General features: G+C 40.2%; 1 protein-coding gene across 1 annotated transcript in view; it reads right to left on the bottom strand.

Moving 5' to 3' along the window:
- Nucleotides 1-24,124, bottom strand: part of LOC122797885 (gastrula zinc finger protein XlCGF57.1-like) — a 163,643-nt gene that overhangs the window by 59,349 nt on the left and 80,170 nt on the right. Inside the window, exon 4 of the mRNA XM_044066404.1 lies at nucleotides 13,665-13,849. Coding sequence (XP_043922339.1) covers nucleotides 13,665-13,849 — 185 coding nt within the window. The remainder of the gene's footprint in view (nucleotides 1-13,664; nucleotides 13,850-24,124) is intronic.

Here is a 24,124-nt window from a genome sequence, read left to right on the forward strand (position 1 = left end):
ATGTTGGGGTGGGGAGGTGGGGTGGATGTGGAATGACCAGGTAAATATTAGCTTATGGTGATACCCTGTTGGAAATATTGATTAGCTTATGGTCAATTTATGATAGGTGTGACTGGTGATAGGCAGGGCAGGATATGGGGCCCTATTGGGGTCCAGCAGTACTTGTTGTAGTGGATCCCTGGGTTTCGCAAAGGTGTTGGGTTCATAAGGTTTTGGGGTGTTAATGTCAGAGTGGTTAAATTACCTTCAGTTAGGGCTGTTTGGTTCCCTTTATGGTGGTTCAGTTAAATTGTTCCAGTCCAGCATGAAGCGGTTCCCATCCTGGGGGAAATGTTAGGTTCCTGGTGGTTTGGTTGAGAAAGCTGGTAGTTTTTGTTGCATCTGTAGCATCGTTACTTGCCTGTGTGTTGACCAGTACTCAGTGGTGTTGTGCAGTCCTTTGTGAATGATATGTGTCCTCCATACCAAGTGTTTAGGTCAGTGTTTTGTATGTGCATTAAGAGGCATTACATCATCTCATTTCTGTGGATGACTTGTATAGTTCATGAGATGAGGAGCTGAAAGCACAACAATAAATGGTTAAAAAATGTATTCAGATGATATACGAATGACATTTGGCCTTGATAAATGTATAAAATCATCATTTTAAAAAAAGGAAAGTTGCAGCACCAAGAAAAAATGTCAAACTGGGACAGGAATGTGTTACAAAGGAATTTGCGTAGGAGGGTATATAAATATTTGGGAAAAGATGAAGGGTTAACCATAAGACAAAGAATAAAGCTCAGTATGGAACACTACCTAAGACTGAAGCGAATACTGAAACCTACATCAACTTCTAGGAATAAAGCCTGAGCTATAAATCAATTTGCTCTTCCTGTTCTAACTTCCAGCTTTAGTGTGATTGCCTGGCCCCAAAAAGTATTAAATCAACGGGATCTATTGGTCATGAAAAGAAGAAAAATGCTTCATGCTTATCAAATGATATACAAAAAAATAGTGCATTCCAAGATTATTATATTCTTTCCTCTGAAGGAGGTATGGACCTCCTTGAAACTGATTAGATATATAGGACTGCATACATATTATCTCAACAGATCCAAACATAAGGAAAGGTTTAAAGCATGAACAGAAGACGTTTAGGATGACATATTTGCACAGTTTAGCTGAAGCATTTCTTAATAAAGTGGGAATGGAGGTCAAACCAGAAGTATGACAAAAATCGGAGAGAAACTGAATTAAAAAAACAGAATATAAAGAAAAGGGCCAAAAGAGAGGGAAAGAAAATTGGAAAGTACATAAATATAGAGGCAAGTATAAAAAACTTCTGAAACAACCTCATGTTGACCAAGATTCGACGCAGGAATGGTTAAGAGGAGGTAAACTGAAAACAAAAGTCTAATAATGGTGGCCCAAGATAGTGGGCTTCATACAGACTGGTTTTATAAAGTCCACTGCAAAAGTGGGAGATACTGACAAATGCAGGCTCTGTAAAACAGAACTGGAGACAGTTACACATGTTGTTGCTGGGTGCAACACACTCATGGTTAAGGAATCTGTACACTGAAAGGCACAATAATACGACAAGACTGTTGAACTGGGGATTGTGCAAACACTACAATATAGAAATAGCTAAGCAGTACTGGAAACATGAACCACAAAGCAATATGGACAATAATGATGTTTATACCACATGGGATCAACCATTACCAACAGTCCAAAAACAGATGCAAGAAAACCAAATATAGTAGTTCAAGAAAACAGACATAAGTAGTGTTGATCACTGAAACTGCTACACCCAGTGATTACAGGGTATTAAGTACAGAGAGGAACACAGTCTTATAATACCAGGATTTGCAGGCAGAAACAGGAGCAAGGTGGAAGAAAGATACCCAGACAGTTCTGGCAATAGTAGGAGCAACGGGTATAATAAAAAAAATTACAATTATACTTAAACCTGTTACCAATTCATGCAATCCCATATGAACTGCAGGTGGAGTCAATTTTAAGCACACTGCAGGTGCCTGAGAAAAGCACTCTTAACTAACAAAAACTGAAACAATACTAACTTTATTAACTTTAATCCTACCCTGACTTAGGAATGGGGTCCATTCCCATAAAGATATGTAAAAAAAAATAATTATTATGACAAGAACACTAATGAAAGCAGGAATTATGAAAAATGCATAAAAAGTAAAATTATGCAAAGGTTACCAAGGTGAAGTACATAAGGTTTTCACCCATCCCGCGTACATAAGGTTTTCACCAGTCCCACCATCAATGAGGCACTCAAGTTCTGGGGTTCTCAATCCAGTCACCTGCAGCATAAAGCAGTGGGATGTACAAATTCCAGCTTTCCATGAATCACAGAGGATCACCATAAAAACTGTACTTATTTCAAGCTTTTCCTCGATGATTCAGTTATATCACCAACCTGAACCTGTAGGGAGAGCTGTTCGTTATTGAGTCCGGCTGTTGATAACCATGCAGCAGTTGGCTGCAATTTGTAGAGGGGGTTGTACTTACATAAGGTAGAGCCCTACAAAGCCCCCTGGCTGTAGAAAATCTTGTTTCTACAGTCTTGGTGCAATAAATCGGAAATTATTTTTTACCAGTGCAGAGTCAGCCAGCTAACCAGCCAGCCAAGAAACAAACACGTTAGCCATCCAGTCCACCAGTCCAGAAGGAAACCATCCATCCAGCCCACCAGTCCAGAAGGAAGCCATCCATCCAGCCCACCAGTCCAGAAGGAAGCAATCCATCCAGCACACAGGCCCAGAAGGAAGCTATCCATTCAGCACACAGGCCCAGAAGGAAGCCATCCATCCAGCACACAGGCCTAGAAGGAAGCCACCCATCCAGCACACAGGCCCAGAAGGAAGCCATCCATCCAGCACACAGGCCTAGAAGGAAGCCACCCATCCAGCACACAGGCCCAGAAGGAAGCCATCCATCCAGCCCACCAGTCCAGAAGGAAGCAATCCATTCAGCACACAGGCCCAGAAGGAAGCTATCCATTCGGCACACACGCCTAGAAGGAAGCCACCCATCCAGCACACAGGCCCAGAAGGAAGCCAAACCCACCAAGAAAGCAGCCCATGAGGAAGGCAACCCACCAGCCCATAATATGCAAGTAGTAATTTTTAATGGTCAAAGTATGTGTAGATATACATTTGTTTTTATGTTTAGATGTAGAAACAGCATATTGTTAATGGATTTTATAGTGGCCGTTTCAGGATAGTTTTTAAGAATTTAATTTTTACAGGTGAAAATGTGCATGAGGGTGAAAAAGTTTTTGGAACTCCACATCTGCTAGATGTTTCAACATTACTTATTGTTAGACTCTGATAAACTTGCTTATGTGCTGATTTTATTATTATTGTTTCTTTTTTGAATTAAGTGTTTGAGTATTTCGAGATGTTTTGTTCACTTTATACTCTTCTAGCTCATCTTTTCAAAAACACGTTGTCTGTGTGTTCAGGCCGTTACTGGTGCAAATGTCTGCAGCTCCTACGGACCAGCCTAGCAGCACCTTTTTTTTACCAGTGTTAACAGCTTTGGAATGTTAGGCCATTAGAAGTGTACGCTCATCAGGTTTTCAATATTTCCTGTACAATGCAGTTAGAATATAGTAAGAAAGTATAAAATGATGTAGGTACATCACTTTAAATTTTTTATGAGAGAGATTTTAGTATGCTGTTACTTATTACTATATACCAGCACACTGTCATTGGCCACTCCTCCTACCCATGACCACACCCACAGTGATGACATATACTGGCCACACCCCATGTCCCACTTTGGACGGTTGAAAAGGTGCCAACACTAGAAGTACACTTAGTAAATACCAAACACAAGAGTCCTAGCAATAAGAGAAGACACATCTGTAACACATTTGTAACACAGTGACTGCTAGCCAGGCTTTGCACACTATGGGAGAAGATAGGTATGCATCTGCTGAACCTAGAAAATACCCTAGTGGCAATGGAATAGAAGGGTAATACACAGTCTTCAGGCTGAAACAGGTACTGAAAGAACAGATGTTTCAGTCTGTATAGTAAAGTGACCATTAATGTCACAAATGGCAATCTTAATGTATACTTTTAAATTGTGAATACAACCCAGGATAACTAATGTAAACAAAATATTAGAAATTCTAGCTGTACGTAGATTTAAATGGGAATCCCCTAAAAAGTAAAAAGAATGAGTAGCCCAGAATCATCCTGTAGGTTCTAAGTAATACGTTGTTCAGTAGGGCAATTGCTGTTAACTGAAAGCTTTACAAATGGATTGCATGCACTAAAAAGTTATACTAAGAAATCACTTAGACGTGCATCTTGGTTTACAAAGAAACAATTGAAATAATTTGTTTTAAATGTGCTAGAAGGTAAACCACACCTGAAATGGTAAGTACCAACACAATTGAAGTGGCGTTCTGCCATTCTGCTATTGTTAAGGTTATGAAATATACTGTAATTGTAGAAACAAAGGAACTACAATAATTTGTGCACATGCACAGGGTCAAGAGAAAATATGCCAAAACCCAACTGGAAATGCAAACTCTTCTATGTAAAAAATCTTCCATCCAGCTACCTCAATGCCTAACTTAATTCAAGGATTATATCTGCAAAGTTTCAGTGACACAAATGCTGCATGAAAATACGAAGCATGTTTCACTTAATCACAAAGCACTGTATCAGCAGAACAGGCTCTACCGTGGGTCCTGCAGAGGGAAAACAATTAGTTTTCTTGCACCTTTACCCAGCAGTTAATCTGGATGTGTTATATTTCTTTCATCAGTCCCGAGTTAATGAAATTTCATTTGACATTTTGCACTGCAAACAGCTGATGATATAATAATTGGACTGGACTTTCCACAACTTGAAATTGTGGGAGGAACAGTGAGTCAAATAATGACTTCTGTACTCTGCCATCGTTCTGTGAATGGCCTCAATATTCAAAAGCTGTTTAAGTTATCAAACATTCAGTACTCCAGTGCAATACATTCAGACCTTAGTGCTTTCATCTTAACAAATACATGTTTATATGTATTACACTGGTTCATAGGTTCGTTCATATGTTAGTACTAGGCTAACTGCCCTTGTGGGCCATTCTAAGCATAGTCAAATACCCCATGTGAGAACCAAACCCTGCGCTGGTGTACTGCAAGTTTGCTAACTGTTAAATAGCTTTCGAACATTGACGGTGTTCATGGAATGCTGGAAGGGTATGGAAGTGGTTATTTGTTTTAAGAGAAACCATTTACGTTACAATGATTCGTAAAGGAACAATAAGCCAGAAATACATCGCTCTAAAGACTATAGTGTTGTTGGAAACCTTGGAGGTACTAAGATTCACATCTGAGAAGAAGGTATGCACAAATCTAATAGGGAGTCTTGCCAAAATACTCCAGCAAAAAAAAAAAAAAAAGCCACAAAACAAGTCCATGTACAGACGGAGAGATAATGGCCAATGGTTAAGTATATACTACAAAAAACTCTCATAATCGGAAGGAAGAAAGAAGTCAGTACAAAAAATGATTTAGAGAAGCCTGTTGTAGAGGCTCAGGAGGGAACAGATGAATGCTATGCTGAAGAAAAACAGAGACAGGAAGCTAAAAGTACTCAAACATCATCTCTAAGATACCTACGCAGATGTCTAAAGAGATACAGAGGCAGGACTCTAAGGTTGCATATAGGGAAACTGCCACTATCCCAAACAGAAGAAAACTTTCTGAGAGTTATTCATTATAGACAATAAATCTGAATGAAGGGAATGGTGTCGCACGACACACTTGACATTGTATGATTAATTAAAGTAATGCTGACCTGGCTGATCCCCAGAGAAGTCATATCAGTTTTAAGAAGGTCCAGTGGGAGTGGGAGGAAGAGACAGAAAAAGCCAATGAGAATGCAGAGAGAGTAGAAGGGGAGGCAAACAAACTGAATGGCCTCACATCATATGCATATTTAGAGCTACAGGAGAACTCTACAGGGTAACTCATGAATATGAAGAAAATATTAAAAAAATTATTGTCACCAAGGTGCCTTAAAACCCTTATAATGAAGTTAGCACATTGTCACATCTAAGATGGTCATCTGGGGATGAAAAAGACTAAGGCTGGAGTTCTAGATACAGTTTACTGTCCTGTTATGTCATGTAAGGAATAAAGCATTTATGTGCAGCCTGTCCACATTGCCAGAGGACAGCATCAAATCCTCGGTTTAGGTACCCTTGAATACAAATGCCTATAACAGAAGCACAATTTAAGAGCATAGCTGTGGGCATAGTAGGTCAACTTTGGAAGTCGGATAAGGAATTCCAGTACATATCAGTATTCAATGAATCTGCAACAGAGTTTCCAGAAGCAGTGCCATTGTGGAGAGAGAGAATGCCAAGTCCATAGCAATAAAATGGTACTACCTTTGAGGGCAGGGAATTCCTGAGTAATCCTTAATGACAAAAAAACACACACCAACACTGTTGAAAACAGTAACTGAAGTCCAAATATACCAAATTCCACAGCAACGAAAATAACAGCACAGACTAAAAATTAAAAAATTTTTAATTTCTGATTCTGGTACCTCGGCCTTCGCCTTCAATGGAATAGTTTACATGCTCAGAATCAAGTCTATAAGAACCACCTTCTAATTACATTAATTGAATTCAATTAACAATATTTCAAAAATTTAAAGCCACAAATGCAAAACTTCAAAACCACCAATACAATGCTTTAAGCCACCAATACAAAACTTCTATTTATAAATCCACTGGTTACATATACTTAAACATTTTATTACTCTAAATTCAAATGTCATATAGAAAATATCAGTCACATTTCCAAATTCATGCCATTAGGATAGAGAGTATTAAAGTTAATAATATACCTAGATTCCATATTTAATAACCTCTGTTGAAAACTATGGTTTGTCCCCCCCATCCCATAAGGTCTGGCTACAACACTCAAAATTAAATCTCTAGCCGAACCCCCATGCTCTTTATAAAAATGACTAGCCACAGGACTATCTAGCCTTGAATTTCTAATATCTCCTAGATGTTCTAGTATTCTTACGTTTGGTTTGCCCAAAATACCATTTTTAACAGGACAATTACATGCTATAACATAAATGACCCCAAATGAATTGCAGTCAAAATGATCAATGGCATTATATAAAATGCCATTGATCCTGGTACCATCCAAATTCCTAATCTTATCACAAACCTTGCATCTACCACATGCATATGCTCCTGTGTTGGCCAGTTTTTCCCTTCTGCCTTTATTTCTTACTAGCTCTTTTAAATTTTGAAATCTAATCCTTAATGACCAAAGGATTCCACAAATGTAAACAGCAATGCATGAACTTTGCCACATTATTTGTTGTCTTTTCTGTCTGGCTCCAACCTGTGGGTTGCGAGATCTGACTCAGATTGAAGCTGGCCATTGTAGAAACTTCAGTCCGAGAACTCTGCTGTCATTTCCCATAGTAGCTTGTTCTCCCCTTTTCTCCGCTGATCTTGTTTGCACCTTACAGACTGCATCGTGGTCAGTCACCTCCACCCAATGTATCTTTTTGTGCGGAATGTAGTCTTATTGTTAGTATACTCTGCCCTAGTTTTTAGTGTTTTAGATAGTGTAGATGTTAATTATAGTCAGAGTTAGGTGTTTGTTTTAGATTATTTTTTTCTGTGTTAGTGCTTGTTTTGTCAGATGTTTCCACATTAAGAATTTTGTGTCTTATAGGCATAAGCTGCCCACACAAGATGTTTACAATTGTTGCATCAGTTCTTTGGACACTGTCCACCTTGAATCCAATCATTCAGATTGTGCTACATTTGGGATCCGAGCTCTCAATGAGCATTGAGCCAAGTAGGTTCTTAAGTGGATCTTCTTCTGTCTGCAGCTTATTTTTTTTGCCTTCTCTCAGTAAGAGGCCTGAGAAGAGGGATAGAGAGTAATCCTGGAACAAAGTCTTGATTCAAGGTTCGGGTGACCACAAACAGTCCACCTCACTGGCAATGATCAGATGAAACTGAAGGTTCACCAAACTTTGGAACCTCTGGCTCAGATTCAAATAGGTCAAATAGGTCTAACATGACCTATTCTGCCTCAAATCAATTAGACTGCAAGTGTCAGAGATACCCAAGTCTCCTTCCCTCAGTATTCTCAGTCTCTTCTTAGCTAAGGACTTTTCTGCTTCAGTCGGAAGGTTAAATAACACATTTATTTGAAAGTTACCCAATCAGAATTCACAAAGAATCTTCCCCCTCCCATCCCTGGATCCAAGCTTCCCTGGTTTAGTTCCTACCCTTCAGAAGGAGATTTTCCAAACCACCATTGGCTGCATCTACGACCTGGTCCATCAGATTCATCCCAGAATCTTCCCCTTCCCAGCCCTGGATACAAGCTTCCCTAGTTTAGATCCTACCTCCAGAAGGAGGTCTTCCAAATCACCATTGGTGGCATCTTCCACCTGGTCCATCAGGTCAGGTCAGCTGGGAGCATGAAGCCACTAGACTTGGAACAGTTGACGCAGTCCTTTTCGCAGACTCGGATTCAGTGAATTATCATTGCAGCCCTCTCAGATCCAGTGCCTGAGATTTTGGCTCTGAACATTTTTTTTCATCTCCAGTCCCTTCTGCTCTCAGTTTACAGGTGTGGGCTGTATTGCCATCCACCTGTCAGTTTCAGCTCCCTGGCCATGTCAGGCACCAGTACTCTGGCATTGTTCAGGATTGCTCTTGGGGGAAGAGTTTGGGGCCTTAGCCAATCATCTGGACTTCAGAATCATTCCTGCCCTGGGAGCTTCAGCACTTTGATAGTTTGGCCACAATCACAGCAAGTCTAATTGGCACCAGATACCGTTGTTTCTTTCAGGTCCTCAAATACGAGGACTGATAGGGCCAGTCATCTGGCATTGGCATTGGCTTTTGACTGTGTGGAAAGGATGTTCTTCTCGGACAGTGGACTGTCAACAGTGATTTTGGATTCTACCCCTTGCCAACTTCTGGGCATGATGATGCATGCATTCAGGGAACCCTGTTTCTTCCAGGTCTGAGGTGACATAATAAGAGTCAATGTAAGAAGAAGCATATGGATTCCCTCTGATAAATCAATCACCTAATACACTAAACCTGATGAAGAGCATGGTTCTCCCAAATCCCCTTGTGATGACACCTCTTTTGGCAATCTTATGGAGTTGTTGAAACAGCATGGGGGACAGACCTCAGAAGCCTCTACCACAGATAAACCGTTTTTTCTGGAGGTCTTTGTCATGGGCCCATCCATGTACTCAGTAGTCCCTCCTCTAAATGACCTTATTGATCTGGTGTCTTGGAGTGCTTGGAGGGAACCTCATGTTGTGGAACCAATCCATAAAAAATCAAATAGGAATTTGATCTCAACTATGAATGGACCCCAACGCAGTAAGGGTCTTGCAGTTGATGCTATTGTGGTAGCAGCTGCCACAAAAAAAGGATAACTCAGAAGAAAGTTTGTTGGTCCATCTCCCCAACAGGGAGTCTTGGGCTCTGGACCAATTGTGAAAGTGCACATACAGTTTATCAACCTTAGTGTTATGTGCACTGAACCACCTTGCTCATTTGACAAGACTTCAATGAAACCTAGTGTCCGAAGTGCTGAATATGGTGTAGACCCAGCATTCCCCAGAGGCTCAAAAGTCTCTACAGCTTTCTATCAAGAATGTGTCTATGAAGCTGTTATCCAATGCAGTAAATGGAATCTCTCAAACTGCAGGCCCCAATCACTGTGCTCAGACATGCCTGAATGTAATTGTGCAGTTCTGTAGACAGCTTCAACGTGTCATTCATCAGTCCTCCATTCAACAGTTCTTCCCTTTTTGGCCCAAAGGTCAAGATGATGTTAGGGCTTCCATCCTGCTCACTCCTGGCTATCATCCATAGGAGTATTCTCTGCTACCCCTAAATGATCCTACTCCAGGAATCAGAAAGGGGGCAAGCATCTCTCTTTTTTAATAAAGCACAGCAGCCTTTCAAGGACACGCATGGGAGGCCACCGACTTAGATGCATGAGTGTTGAGAGTCATATCCAATTGGGGGTTGGCGTAATGGTTAAGGTGTTTACCCAACAGATACAAGGTACAGTGTTTGATTCTCACATTTGAAACAAAAACTGTCTAGGCTTAAAACTGCCTATAAAGGTAGCTAGCCTAGCACTTGCCTATGAAACTAAGCAATCCCTTTTTATATACTACAAAGGATGCTCAGAAATTTCTTCCAGACATGCCACCCCATCAGAGAAGGGAATCAGCAGTCAAAAACCAAAAGGTGCTATCCAACTAAGTCATCCAAGAGGTCTAACCAGACCAGCAAAGACCCTGGGTCTATTCCAGATTCTTTTTTTGGTTCCAAAGAAGAGCAATAACCTTAGATCAGTTCTGAATATCAGCAAAATGAAATGATTTATAAAACAGACCAAGTTATGGATGGTCACAGTGCAGTCCATTCCACTTCTCCTGAGGAAGGACTACTGGAAGTACTCGATAGATCTCAAAGATGCCTACCATCACATAAGGGTAGCAAGACTTTCGAGGAGATTTCTGAGCCTTCAGCTGGGGCCAATCATTGCCAGTTCCAAGCTGTGTTGGTTTCATTACAGCTACCTGGGTGTTCACCAAATGGATGGTGGCAGTGGCAACCTGGCCCAGGCTACAGGGATTCCAGACGTTTCTGAACCTGGATGCTTTGTTCCTCACTGCTTCATTGAAAGCATCTCTTATGAAGGCTTGTGACTCCTTACTCCAGTTTTGTGTATGTCCTTGGGCATTACAGTGAAGCATAAAAGCCCAGCCCGGAATCAGTACAAGTGTTGGAATTTATAGGCTGCCATTTCGATGTGGTCTCTCAGACAGCCAGTCTCTTGTTACCCAAGATAACTTTCCTTCGCCTGCAGGCTTCCAACATTTTTCAGGTCCCCAAATCTTGGGCAGCTGTGGTTTTATGGCTCCTTGGCATATAGCAATGTCTGTCTGTCTAGTTCCTTCCTATGAGGGTGTTGCAGTGGACTCTAGCAGCTCAGCAGTCTTATCTCACACATGCCATGGATGTTATAGTTTTCCTGATGACCATTTGCCACCTTTACATTCAGTGGTGGTTAAACTCATCACTAGTCGGTACAGGGTGACCTTTCATTCTTCTCCATCCCCATGCCACAGTCCCTAAAAACACTTCCCTTCTGGGGTACGGGAGACATTTGGAATGGAAAAAGGTCAAGGAATCTGGTTGTGCTTCAAAGTCAAACTTCACATCAATGTCTTTGAGATGAGAGTGGTCCTCCTAGCATAGCATGCCCTCTCCCCAAAGGAGTAATAGCCACTCAGATAACGTGTCTGTGATTTGGTACCTGAACAAACAAGGGGAACACTCTCCTATCCCAATCTTGAGAGACCATGAAGGCTTGGCAATGGGTGATGTCCTCTCAGTGGTTTCTGAATGCAATGCACATCCCATGGAAATCCAACATTCTAGGGGACAGTTTGTGCATTAACATTCTCCAGCCTCATGAATGGTCCCTGAACCCAAAGGTAGCAGCTCATATTTTCAGTTACAGGAGCACCCCTTGCTGCAATCTTTTTGCCACCCCATCCAACATGAAGTGCAGCAGTTTTCTTTTCCCTGATCCCTCCTGAGAGCAGTCACCCAGGGATGCTTTCCTGTAATCTTGGCCCTTGGATCTCCTGTACATCTACTCTCAGATGTCCTTGATAATCAAGTTTCTTCAGAAGGCAGCCCACTGCAGAGCCTCATTAATCCTGGCTTCAACAAGTGTGTTTTTTCTTTCTCTGGAATCACCTACGTCACTCCCCCTGGATGCTGAATCTGTTAATGGATCTGATTTCCCATCCAGCAAGGATGTCTCTGCTTAATCTCTGCTCCCTCAGCTTAATGCATGGCTTATCCAATTTCAGTGATTGACAGGATTACCAAGCTTCCTGACAGAGTGATTCATATTGTTCTTCCCAGAAGCTCTCCACTTGGAAAGTACATGCTAATAAGTGTAAACATTTCTCCATTCGAGCCTCTTCCAAAGGCCTAGATTCTTTTTTGGTCCCTTTGGATGCTATTATAGACTTTTGAATGGTCTTTTTCATTCTGATTTGAGAGATTCTCCCGTTGAGGTGCAACTGGCTGCCATTTCCAGTTTGATGGTCCTCCTTTTGAACCTTCAGCTATGGTATCTCTAAAGTTGTTGTCATGGAAGACCTTTTTACTTATGGCTGTTTCATCTGCCAGAAGGTTATCTGAGCTGCAGGCACTATCCTCTGTTCCTTCTTACTTAATTTTTTATAAGGACAGAGATGCTGTTAGGACAAATCCTTCCTTTTTGCTCAAGGTTACCTCAGAGTTTACTCTGAAACAGCCCATTCACTTGCCAGTCTTCTTTCCAAATTTCACTAACAAGGAAGAGTATTTGCGTCACTGTTCAGATGTGCATAGACAACTCAGATTTTATTTCGATACAACTAAAAGGTTTAGAAAATATGACCAACTGTTTTTTTCCATTTTATAACTTGAGACTCAGAAGCTTGTGTCCAAAGTGACCCTATCCAAATGACTCTGTAACTGTATCTCTCTTATGGATTCCTTGAGGGGAATGTCTTTACTTACAAAGTCAAGATGTCATTCAACTACAGCAGTTGATACTTTTTTTCTCGCAAGCTTCTTCTGATGATACATGTGCTGGGTCTGGTGCTCATAACTTTGTCTCCTATTGCAAACTGGATTTTCATTCCACTCAAGAGCTTCATTTGATTGCACCATTTTGTGGAAATGTTCTATTCTAGGGATTATTTCCATCTGGAGACTCTGCCTCATAGGTTGAAGCATAATGGAAAAGACAACATTGCACATGAAGGTTATGTACTTACCATCATGATAGATCTGTGTCATCTTCTTCTGACCAATTCAGCTGTCCCTACCTCCTTCCATTCCCCCTTCCAGATTGTCACAGTGATTAGCTGAGTGCTCCTTATTGGTCTGGCAGCTGGGCTATATGAGCCACCCTGCAAGGGTCATTGTATGTTGCATATGAGCCACCCTACAAGGGTCCTTGTCTGTTGCCCTTGTGCCTATATTCTTTTTGTTAACATGCTATACAGACTGGACAATTTGTCAGACATCATGGTATAGCATTAAATTTATCTGAAAACAGAAAGGGAGACCAGGGTACTATTGGTAGAGGAGGCAGAGCTCTCAGACGTAAGACTCTAAAATAGCCAGATTCAGATCAGAGTCAAATCCCATAACACATAGACTGAACTGGATGGGAAGACAACACAGAGGTCTCATTATGGTAAATGCATACATTTTATTTCTTTTAACAGGAAGTGTTAAGAATATTTCTGGAGCATCACCGAACAGTCAGGCTAGTTCAGCATTTTAACAAAACTTTAAAGCCTATTGCTTAGCTGCAAAGTGGTTTGCCACTGTTTCACAGTCACTGGTTATCAAAGAATTGCTAAACAGATACAAACAAATGGCTTAGGATCTGTGCAGTTTGCTGCACTTTTGAGAAGGGAACAAAAGTATCTCTGAACTGCTTTAAATTTTCTTTACACATAACAGCATTTTCATGACTATAAAAGTAACTATAACCTCAGAGAATGAAAGAGCCACTATGATTCGCTTACCTACAGAAATCATGTTCTCATAGTTCTGTACCATCACCTCCCTGTGCAGCTCTTTCTCCTGGTCACTCAATATGTCCCACTCTTCTCTCGAAAATTCAACAGCAATGTCTTCAAATCCTTCTGGCACCTGAAAGCACAAAGAATTGGTTTGCTTTTTATTTGTTGCACTGTACAGACAGTTAAATCTGAAATGTTTAATGCAAAAAGTGAAGTACATCTGATTTGTATGCTATGGTATATTGTACAAAAGCAGCACACACAATGTATTTATAGAAATTTTATTTAGTGATGAAACAGTTCTGGATGTGGTAAAATGTTTAGTTAAAGCCACAAAACTTTCAATAAACACATAGTTGCAAGCAAATGTAATGTACATTAAAAAAGATTATAGAATATGTATAATAGTATAATGAAATGTCTACCAAAACAGTGTAAAGACAGTAGTATAGGTATTACAGAAATGTCAATATTAGATTAACAGGTCGTATGTTAATAGCACATTTGCTGTATTGTTCATGATTAATAAATAATGCTGTGTCACTGGAGCAAGAGGCAGCATACTTGCTTCTGATGCAAAAGACTGTTCCTACCCCAGGTGTACTAATTACTGACACTACAGTGCTTTTTCCCCATAGAGTACAAAGCTCCCTTCGGTATGTACCAGACCAGGCACATGCAGCAACCAGAGCAACCTCAGAATTTCCTTACAAAAAGAATACAAGACATAACAAATCTGCCTTCTGCAGAGCCTTAAAACCCTTTCCCTTACTCAGTCTCCTATAGACTGCTGAGGGGTGATCTATTCATGGCTTACAAGGCATCTAAAAACCCCACTCTTATGAATATCCTGCATACTTGTAAGTCAGATAGTACCAGAAATATAAGGTTTAAGGACCCAAGCTTTCTCTAAGACTTAAACAGAACATGCCGGAGAGAAAGATACTTGTCCCAGAGACTGGCCCTCCTATGGAGCAGCCTTCCCATCCATATGAAGCCGAGTTCATCTATTACCCAACCTAAGCACAAACTAGACCAGTGGATGGGGAATAGGAAACTTACACCGGGCCTGGCCTGGCTCTCAATGTCTTACGTGGATACAGGGCATCATTATTCTTACCCAGATACAGGGCATCATTATTCTTACCTGGATGCAGGGCATCATTATTCTTACCCGGATACAGGGCATCATTATTCTTACCCGGATACAGGGCATCATTATTCTTACCCGGATACAGGGCATCATTATTCTTACCTGGATACAGGGCATCATTATTCTTTTGGGAAAACTTGGCTATGCTCAGAAAGGCCTACTGCGTCTTTAGCCTAGTAAAAATCTATGAATCTATAACATGTCAGATAATCACTGGCCAAGTTTGTCTAAACTGTTATATATTTACTTAATTCTATACATGTACATATTATTCTAATGTACTAAATTGAATGCTTTAGTGTTTACAAGATGCGAGACTAAACCTTTACAAATGTTACCAAAATTAGTTTTCATAGGTTCATAGTTAATTACTAGGCTAGCTGCCCTTGTGTGCCATTTTACGTCTAGCCAATTTCACTTTCAAAGGGGAAAATTAAACCTTGTGTCTGTAAGGTAAGCACCTTAACCACTACATCAACTCCTAACCTCCAAAGAAAGTGCTCTATCTTGTGCTGTAAGCACTTGTAGGCTCCTAGGCAAGTATGTGGCTAGGTGCACTATTTTAAGCCTAACTAATTTTCCATCTAAGGTGAGAATCAAACCCTGTACCTTGTGTCTGTGAGGTTAACACCTTAACCATTAGCCTGTACTGTGAAACATTCTCACTTTTATTCCTTAGTTAAGGAGGCCTTTAAGTTATGAAACAACTTGTGAGAGATGTCGATACTTACTCAGTTTGGAGGTTAGCATCCAAAGTACCACATACGTCAGTAAGCAGCTCACGACAGGATAGCATGCTACATGCCATGTACATCAGTAAGCAGCTCACCACAGGCTAGCATCCCACATATATCAGTAGGTGGCTCACCATAGGCTAGCATCCCACATACCACGTATGTCAGTAAGGAGCTTACCACAAGCTAGCGTCCCACATACCGCATACATCACTAAGCAGTTTACCACAGGCTAGCATCCCACACACCACGTACATCAGTAAGTAACTTACCACAGGCTAGCATCCCACAGCCTACCACAGGATAGCATGTCACAAACCACATACATCAGTAAGCTGGTTACCACCATATCACAGCCACCCAACATTGCAATCAAATAAGTTGAGGTTTGAAGCCTCCTAGACATTGTTAAGCCTAACCTTAGCCAATCAGTACCATACCCACAAATATACCCTCATGTGTACATTCACTCATAAAAAAGGACTTGTTCTGGCTCCAAGTTCACAGCAGTAAGGCTTCCAGAGGCTGTGGTCACATAAGGGAATGTTTTAGTAAAAGGAGACTCTAGTCAGACTCTACAGTGGTCCACTCACCTGGCTGAAGAAACATACGGCCACAGTCAGCTGTAGATTTGTGATGTCATCAGAGGCCTTGATTACCACCACTACCACACATATGTGTATACCCACAGTAGAGTAAATGGCCTAGATATTCCAATCTATTAGAGATGAATACAGACATGGTTGAGGTCTCCATGTGTGAATCCAGAGGAGGAAATATAGTTGTCTTGTATCTTACCATCTCTCAGAAGGATGCCACAATTCCAAACCAATATAATGGACTTCAGCAACTGGATGATTAACTGGTGTCATTCGAGGGGGATCTAATATGTGTCAGCATGTGTTGGCCAGCCTGTTTCAACAGGGGTGGCCTGTAGCTCTCTCTCTCTGCAGGGCTTTGGCATATAACCTAAGACTTATTTCTGTCAACTTAATTCCTTTTTTAGGCAAGCTCCATTGTTTGGTTATCCCAACCTGGCTAATACCAAGCCAGCACTGCTCAGTCTTAGGGAGTTTGCATAAAGATATGCCCAATCATGAGGCCTTCCTGAGACTCATGCCTACAAATACACACGTACATACATGCATGGTTACTGAAACAAAGTTTCAGTGTAGTGATAGCACTCCCTACAAACAAGGCTACGGTGGCTGTCATTTATTCAGAGTGTCTGAGAGTGGCAATGGAGTGCCCCTACTTATCCACTCTCCCATTACCTCCTACCTACACTCTCATAACACAGCCCTGGAACTCCTGTACATCCTAATCACACTAAATACTTCCTATTACCAACTACAGAGCCCCCTCAACATCTCCAGATGGTGAGAACAACTGCCTTAATACAACTGAATTATATACTCATTAATCATAAAAGGTTAAGCCTAGGCAACTTTTTTAACATTAATAAGTTTACTGTTGCAGTCAATTAACAACAGTACAACACATTTTTAGTTACTCAAATAACATATATCAAAAATAAACTGATTTAAGAAACATTGCAACTTCTTAGAGACTATAACTAATTGCAACAGAGATTTTGCACTGCATCAAAACTTTGAAATAAGCAAATACAAGGGAAAAAGCTCACATTCTAGTATATAATTGTGATTTCTTTCTTTTCCACATCCTGGTGCTAATTTCTTCACCAACAGAAAAAATAAATCCAAAAAGCCCTTTCCCCTTTCAGTAATCATCTAGAGAGAATGTTCATGTGATGATAGGAGGTACTACCAGCACATCTAGCTGGAATTTTGTAAATAATTATATGTCATTTGTGAATATCAAACTGATTTATACAAGATACTTGTGTTGCAAATGTATCAGAACTATATGTTGTGTATATTAAGCTGATTTGTACAGATGTTTGTGCTGAAAAGGTATTTGTAAAGTGCTTGTGTTTGAAATGCATCCACAGTGTGTCCTACTGGAGAGAACAGAAATGTACATGCACTATTGTAGCTGTTTAAATGCATATGTTTTAACAGAGGAAACTGGAAGACAGAGGGTTAACCTTAATCCAGCAAACATTAAAATATATCTGAAAGTAAATCACTTTATATTCTAGGCCATAAAGATGCTATCTCACAGGTTTCAATGCAGCCAGAGAAACCAAGTCTGTACTAGGAAGCTTTCTGTACTGTATTTGGGATGAACTAATTACTATTCTGGGAATCTGGAGGTATGAAATTGTTTTATGACTTCCTCCAGCACCTGCCACAGATCTGAGGAAAAGCCCTTGTGTGTGTATTTTTACAGGTAGGTTCTAAATCCTGCCAGCTTCCAGCAATTTTGGTTTGCCTGGGAACTAGAAGTCAGATGACTAGAAATGATGTAATTCTGCAAGTTATCCCAGGGTTAATATTTGAGATATTATTTTGGAGAAGTCTCTCAGTGAGAATGAGCATTATGTATTCTGTCTTACGCCTGACAGCAAGAAGGATAACTCAACACATCATCTGCCTAGTTCTATTAAAAAAGTAGGGAGCAGTGATTCTTTTAGATTCAGTCAGGAATACAGTGAAACTTAATTTAGATATTGATTTTCTTTACTCGTCTGCATCTGTCCTTCAATGTTATTTTAATATTTCTGTGGTTTTGAACTCTGATGTCACTGTGAATAGATATTTAGTATTGTCTTGTTCTTTTATTTACTATTAAATATATTTAAACCTTTCATTGTGGCTGATCTTTGCAGAGATATTTAAATTTTGAGAGTATATGCATATTTATTTGGTGACACTGTGCGGGCCACTCCTAACAGCCTTGCTATTGGTTAAACTACCATTTGTATTAATATTAATTTCACCTTACTTTATTGGACACCCTTTGTTAAGAGCCTTAAAGTAGTTGGCAAGGGCTTCTGGTGGCAGTGATAACCTTATAATCTGGGCAAGAGAGGGCATATTTAGTAAACCTGTGAAGCCTTTCCCAGGTGCGCGTGTGTGTGCATGCAAATCAAATCTCAAAGAGTGTGTGTGTCAGCTATTTGTGCAGGGACACAAAGCACTGGTTGGACAGACAGAGAGTGTTGGAGGACTGGCTAAGGACTCAATCCTATAGCTATGCCAGTGGGGAGTCTTATTGGGGATCTGGAGAATGAGAGAGAAACCAGCCCCAGACTGACTACGTTCCCTGTGTGCTACGAAGGGAAATTGTGCTTGATGCAGTGAGTTTCATTTGGAGATAATGTCTGTGTACCTGTTATCCTCTCAGTGAACGTTCCCTACAGATGCCAGTGGTGAGGATTGAGGCTCCTTGACTACTGGCCCAGAGGTTGAGGGTCATCACAGTTCCTACTACATTTCCAGGCCAAATAACATAACATGTTATTTGTAATTCTGCACTAAATTGTTACAATGCAGGAAATTGCCAAACAAGTTATATTAAATTAGTACCATGATTCCATCCTCTCTGGTCTCTACCTGCATGAACCTTTCCTACCTCTCCTCCCCCTTGCCTCACTTCTGGATCAGAGGTTTCATAGGCTCCTTGCTTCTCGGAATGCCATCTTTGAATCCTTGCATTAGCTCCTGCTACTCTGCCTCCCTGCCCGTAGCATCCTCACTACCAAGTAAGTGAGTGTAACTGTTTAACTGCTTTTATTATTTTTAATGTCTAAACTGGATATTAGACAATGTTTAAATGGATAAATCTGTTTTTTTTTCTTGACATTCTAAACTGCAACACAGCCATTTAACTACATTAAAATTAACAGATAATGCACATCATAAGAATGCCAGTACTATGTAATGACCTATATGTGCAATCTGAAATGTGATGTTGGTATACTAAACTGTTCGCAAGACTGCTGTGGAGGGTCTTATCCTTCCTCATAGTTTTTCTCCCTGGTTAGATTTTAATCATATGGAAGATATTTTTGCCTGAACTAAGTAGTGAGTAGGGTTATCATAATAATCAGTTTAGACACAACTCTGCAGAGTCTAGAAGCGTGTTATGGCAGAAATCTTTGTAGCCAATTGCTTGTTATGCACTCTGCTTTTGTCTACTTTTACCTACCTCTGGTTTAGATTTTATTCAACTGATTTTTATTTGATATTTATATTCTTGTGAATGTTGCTTTTAGAATCCTTTAGTGGCAGTAATAATAATCAAGCTAGCTATACATTAGTTTGAATTACCACTCCATGTTATTGGTTTGGATGTGCTTGACTGAAAATGTTTTTAAATGCTACATACCTCTTTTTTTAATTATGTTTCGTAATATTGCTGGTTGGCCTCTACTCTGAACTGCTTTCTAGTAATTAACCTCTTTCTATATCTCCATAGCCTTCACCTCCCACTGCATTATATGGCCACTGAATCTGCCCCGTTGCAAGTCTTATACCTCCTGAGCCTCAGTTCTTGCACAGACCTTGGACACAGCTACTCCCAGATATTCTAAAATAAAAAAAAAACTATGTGCATTTGATGGTTAACTGTTTTAGCTAAGTAAACTTGCCTTATCCCTGTTAGGTGGTTAGAGTTCGCTCCCTACTAGGGTCACCAGCAGCCAAACCCTCTCACTCTGTTCTTACTTAACCCTCATACTTGTCCCTACTCTAGCCTTAATGTAGTCGCTAGGCCTTTGTTCTTTCCCAGCCTTTTGTGACCTTCCACAAAACTCCTTCATCCTTCTGCTTACCATCTCTGTTTTCCCTTTAGTCGTCCTGCAGTTTTTGTATTCTACTCTTTCTCCTTCTTTACAGCTCTTAATTTCTGTTAACTTACAGCTACTACTGTGCTTCATTTTACCTTCAGTGAGCTTCCCTCCTAGCTTGCCCCCCCCCACTCCTCTGCTGCTCTTTTTCATTGGTGACTGGTTGTCTACATTTTTTCAGCAGCTTGAGACTCAGGGCTAGCCCTGCTCCATTCGCCCTTACTACACTCGGGCTCACTTTGATCCCCTACCCACCCCCCATATAATTTCCTTCATAATTACCCCTCTGACACACCCATAGCCTTATACCACACCCCTCCTGTCATCCAAGACAATCTCTAAGTTCCCTCCCCTCATTCTCGCTAGTTATATTAGCATCTCTACTGATCCCATCTCTCCTCACTTTCACCAACTCCCCCTACTGGTTCCATCCTCAACCCTTCTCACATTCCATACTAATCTAAAAATCTTCCTTACACACTGCTGCTTAACTCAAAAAGCAAATGATTCCTCTTAACTTCTAAAATGACTATCTCGCCTTATTCTATTCTCTATCTGCCTCCATTACTTCTCCTCTCATTACTGACTGCCTTTCATCCTTATTTAACTCCAGTCATCTATAGCCCTACAAATTCTCAAGGCTACATCTTCTCTTATCCACAGCAATCTGTTGACATCACTTCATCTTTCCTCCCTTTAAATATTCCTCTTCCCAGAATTAGAATTCCTCCCGCCTGCACTATCCATTCTAAAACTAAAACAACATATCTCTGCAGCTATCTATATAAACATACGTTTCACTCCCTCCCTGTCACCCTACTTCTATCTCGTGACATTCATCCTAACCCAGGACCTACCTCAGTGTCACTCTCAAATAATTCTATCCCTCCCAACTGACATGCCCCTACCCTGCCAAAAAACACATCTCATTCTACTCAATGAATATTTAGAAGTATACTTATAAACCTAGTGAATTCCATGCCTGGGTTATTAACCATACCCCTGATGTAATCACCCTAACAGAAATGTGGCTGAAACCACATATCCCAGATAGAGACATTCTTCCCCCAGGGTATAATATACTTTGCCTTGATTGCCAGAAGAAAAAAGGGGGTGGAGTTGCCATCATCTACTCTAATCATCTAACCACCACTTGTCTTAAGGAACCAATCCAATCTTTCCCTCCGGCAGAAATCCTGGCAGCTAACTTTAAACTAAATAACTTCTCTACCAACACTGTAGTAACCATGTATATTCCTCCAGGACATAATATTCCCCTGCTCTAAAACTTTCTCTCTTATCTCACTGAACACTATTTGAATGAAACAATTCTCCTTGGTGATGTAAATATAAATTGGCTAGCTTTAAATGACCCTAAATCTTCCTCTTGCATTAACCTACACGGCTTTACGCAATTAATATCTGAACCTACGCACTACCATAACTCACAAATCCCTAGTACTTTATTTGACTGGATACTTGTATCTGACCCTTCTACATATCAAAACCCAGAAACCCTACCCAATTCCCTTAGTGATCATTCTCCAATATAAGTTACTAGATTCACTCTCCACTTTACCAGACCACATAGACACATAACTTGTCGTAAACTATCCAACTTCTTCCCTGACACCTTTAAGACCCTTCTCTCTAGAATCAACTGGAGTCACCTTAATGAGCTTACTCTGGATGAAGTTTTCCAGTCATATAAACTCTATATTTCTTAATATACTAAAGTCTCTTGCACCTCACCATACTATCAGAATAAAATCTAAAGTATCCCCATGGCTCATTAAGGCAACCCGGACCCTAATGAGAAAAAGGAACAGGTTGTGGAACACCTGGATGAGAAATAAACTCCCTTCTGACTTGCAAAAGTACAAAGAACTCAGAAACCTGACAAAAAACACATCGCTAAAGATAAAAATTAATTCTACCTTAACCCTCCTATAGCACTAAAATCTAATCCCAAAAAATTTTAGAACTCAGTCTACCAAATATTACATGCTGGAAACCCCTCCTCCCCTAATCCCTACCCAAATAGGACATCCAAAGAAACTGCCACTATCTTTAACACCTTCTCTATTGATTCTGTATGAAAGATGATCAGCACAAACCCTCCCCCAGCTAATGATTCTAATCCCTCTGTCCCACCTCCTAGTTACAACTTCTCTAAACCCTTATCTCTTCAGCCTGCATCTACTACTTATATCAAATCATTACTCTCCAAATTAAAAACTTGATCTGCTTCTGCTAAAAATATTCCTTCCTATTTCCTCCAGCTACCAGCCGATACTCTTGCCTTTCCTGTCTCCGTCTTGATCAACCACTGTATCTCTGAGTCTAAAGTTCCATCTATTTGGAAAGAATCTTACACTTTACCTATCCACAAAGGAGGTAACTCCCAAGAAATCTCTAATTTTAGACCTAAAGCCATTTTGTCACCCCTCTCTAAACTACTTGAAAAATGCATACACAAGCAAACTCTGCAATACCGAGTACAGGAAAACCTACTTACTCCTACTCAGCATGGTTTATGCCCAAAACACAATACCACCACTGCCCTTATCTCCTTTACAAACACTATTTCCCAGGCTCATGATAACAAACTTGTCTCCTGTTTATTTCTAGACCTTTCTAAAGCCTCTGATACCATCTGATACTTTCTACTTCTGGCTAAACTGACTAATCGAAACTTCTCCCCTGCTACTGTCACTTGGTTTTCTAGCTATCTCTCTGATCGACTACAATCAGTGAAATGGCCCTCTGCACTCTCCCCCTCCCTCCCTGTAAAAAATGGGTATTCCCCAAGGATCTATATTGGCTCCATTACTATTTAATATTTTCAGCAATCTACTTCACACTTCTTGCTCTCGGTCATCTCTTGTACAATATGCAGACTGAGCAGAGTGGATGAGAGTTGTTGACCACAACTGTTATCTGAGATATATAAGCATCCTGTTTTTTTTCCGATTATTTATACAGATTATTGTTTCTAACAATTAATATATAGCACTTTTATTGCCTGCTTTTTAGTCTTTGAGTGTATTTTATTACTATTAACTAATCTGCACAAGTAACTGATTTGTTTGCAGTTAAAAGCATTCTGTATCTTTACAAATCTTTATCTGTTTAAAAACTTTCATTTGTGGCTTTCTCTAGTGCTTACTGTCTGTAGGCTATTGTTTGTGGCTTTCTCTAGTGCTTACTGTCTGTAGGCTATTGTTTTTGTCCCCACCCTCCCAGTTGGTGTCTTGCTGTTTATACTTGGTGGCTTTGCAGTTGCCCGCCCCTACTGTAAATCTGATCCGTGACACTCCTCTCAGTCTAGTGTCATTAGCTCATTCTACCTAATACAGAGAGAACATTTAATAAGGCCTTCTGTTTCTCCTTTTTCCCTTTCAAAAAAAAAAAAACATTTTTTTTTTGCCTGAATCTCCTTGTGTTCTGACTGTGCTTCTCAAACATTTTGGAAATATACAGTATATTTCAGAGCATTTATTATAACTGTAATTGCCTTAATATTGCTACAACTCAAGTGCTCTCGGTTGCACTGCATCTGAAGGGTTTGTGTGTTTTAGCTGCTTTTCTGTATATAAAGACTTCTCTGTTTCTTTAACTAAATAAGTTCTGCAAAGTTGTTTTATTGCATTCCTGCCTGTATTTCTGAGTTTTTTTGCACTTTTAAAGTTTGTTTTTGCTTAGTTTAGGCTGCACACTCAAGTGCACTAGCCGAATTAAAGCATTTACTGTGTTTCTGTACCTAATTTCTGCTACTTTGTAAAAAGAAAAAAACAAAAAAATATCCTTGTTTCCAGCCTTTACTGAACTAGAATAGTCCAGTCTTTAGGTATTGCTTATC

Source organism: Protopterus annectens, chromosome 3.part1 (genome assembly GCF_019279795.1).
Source record: "Protopterus annectens isolate FY-2018-M chromosome 3.part1, PAN1.0, whole genome shotgun sequence".
NCBI lineage: Eukaryota > Metazoa > Chordata > Ceratodontiformes > Protopteridae > Protopterus > Protopterus annectens.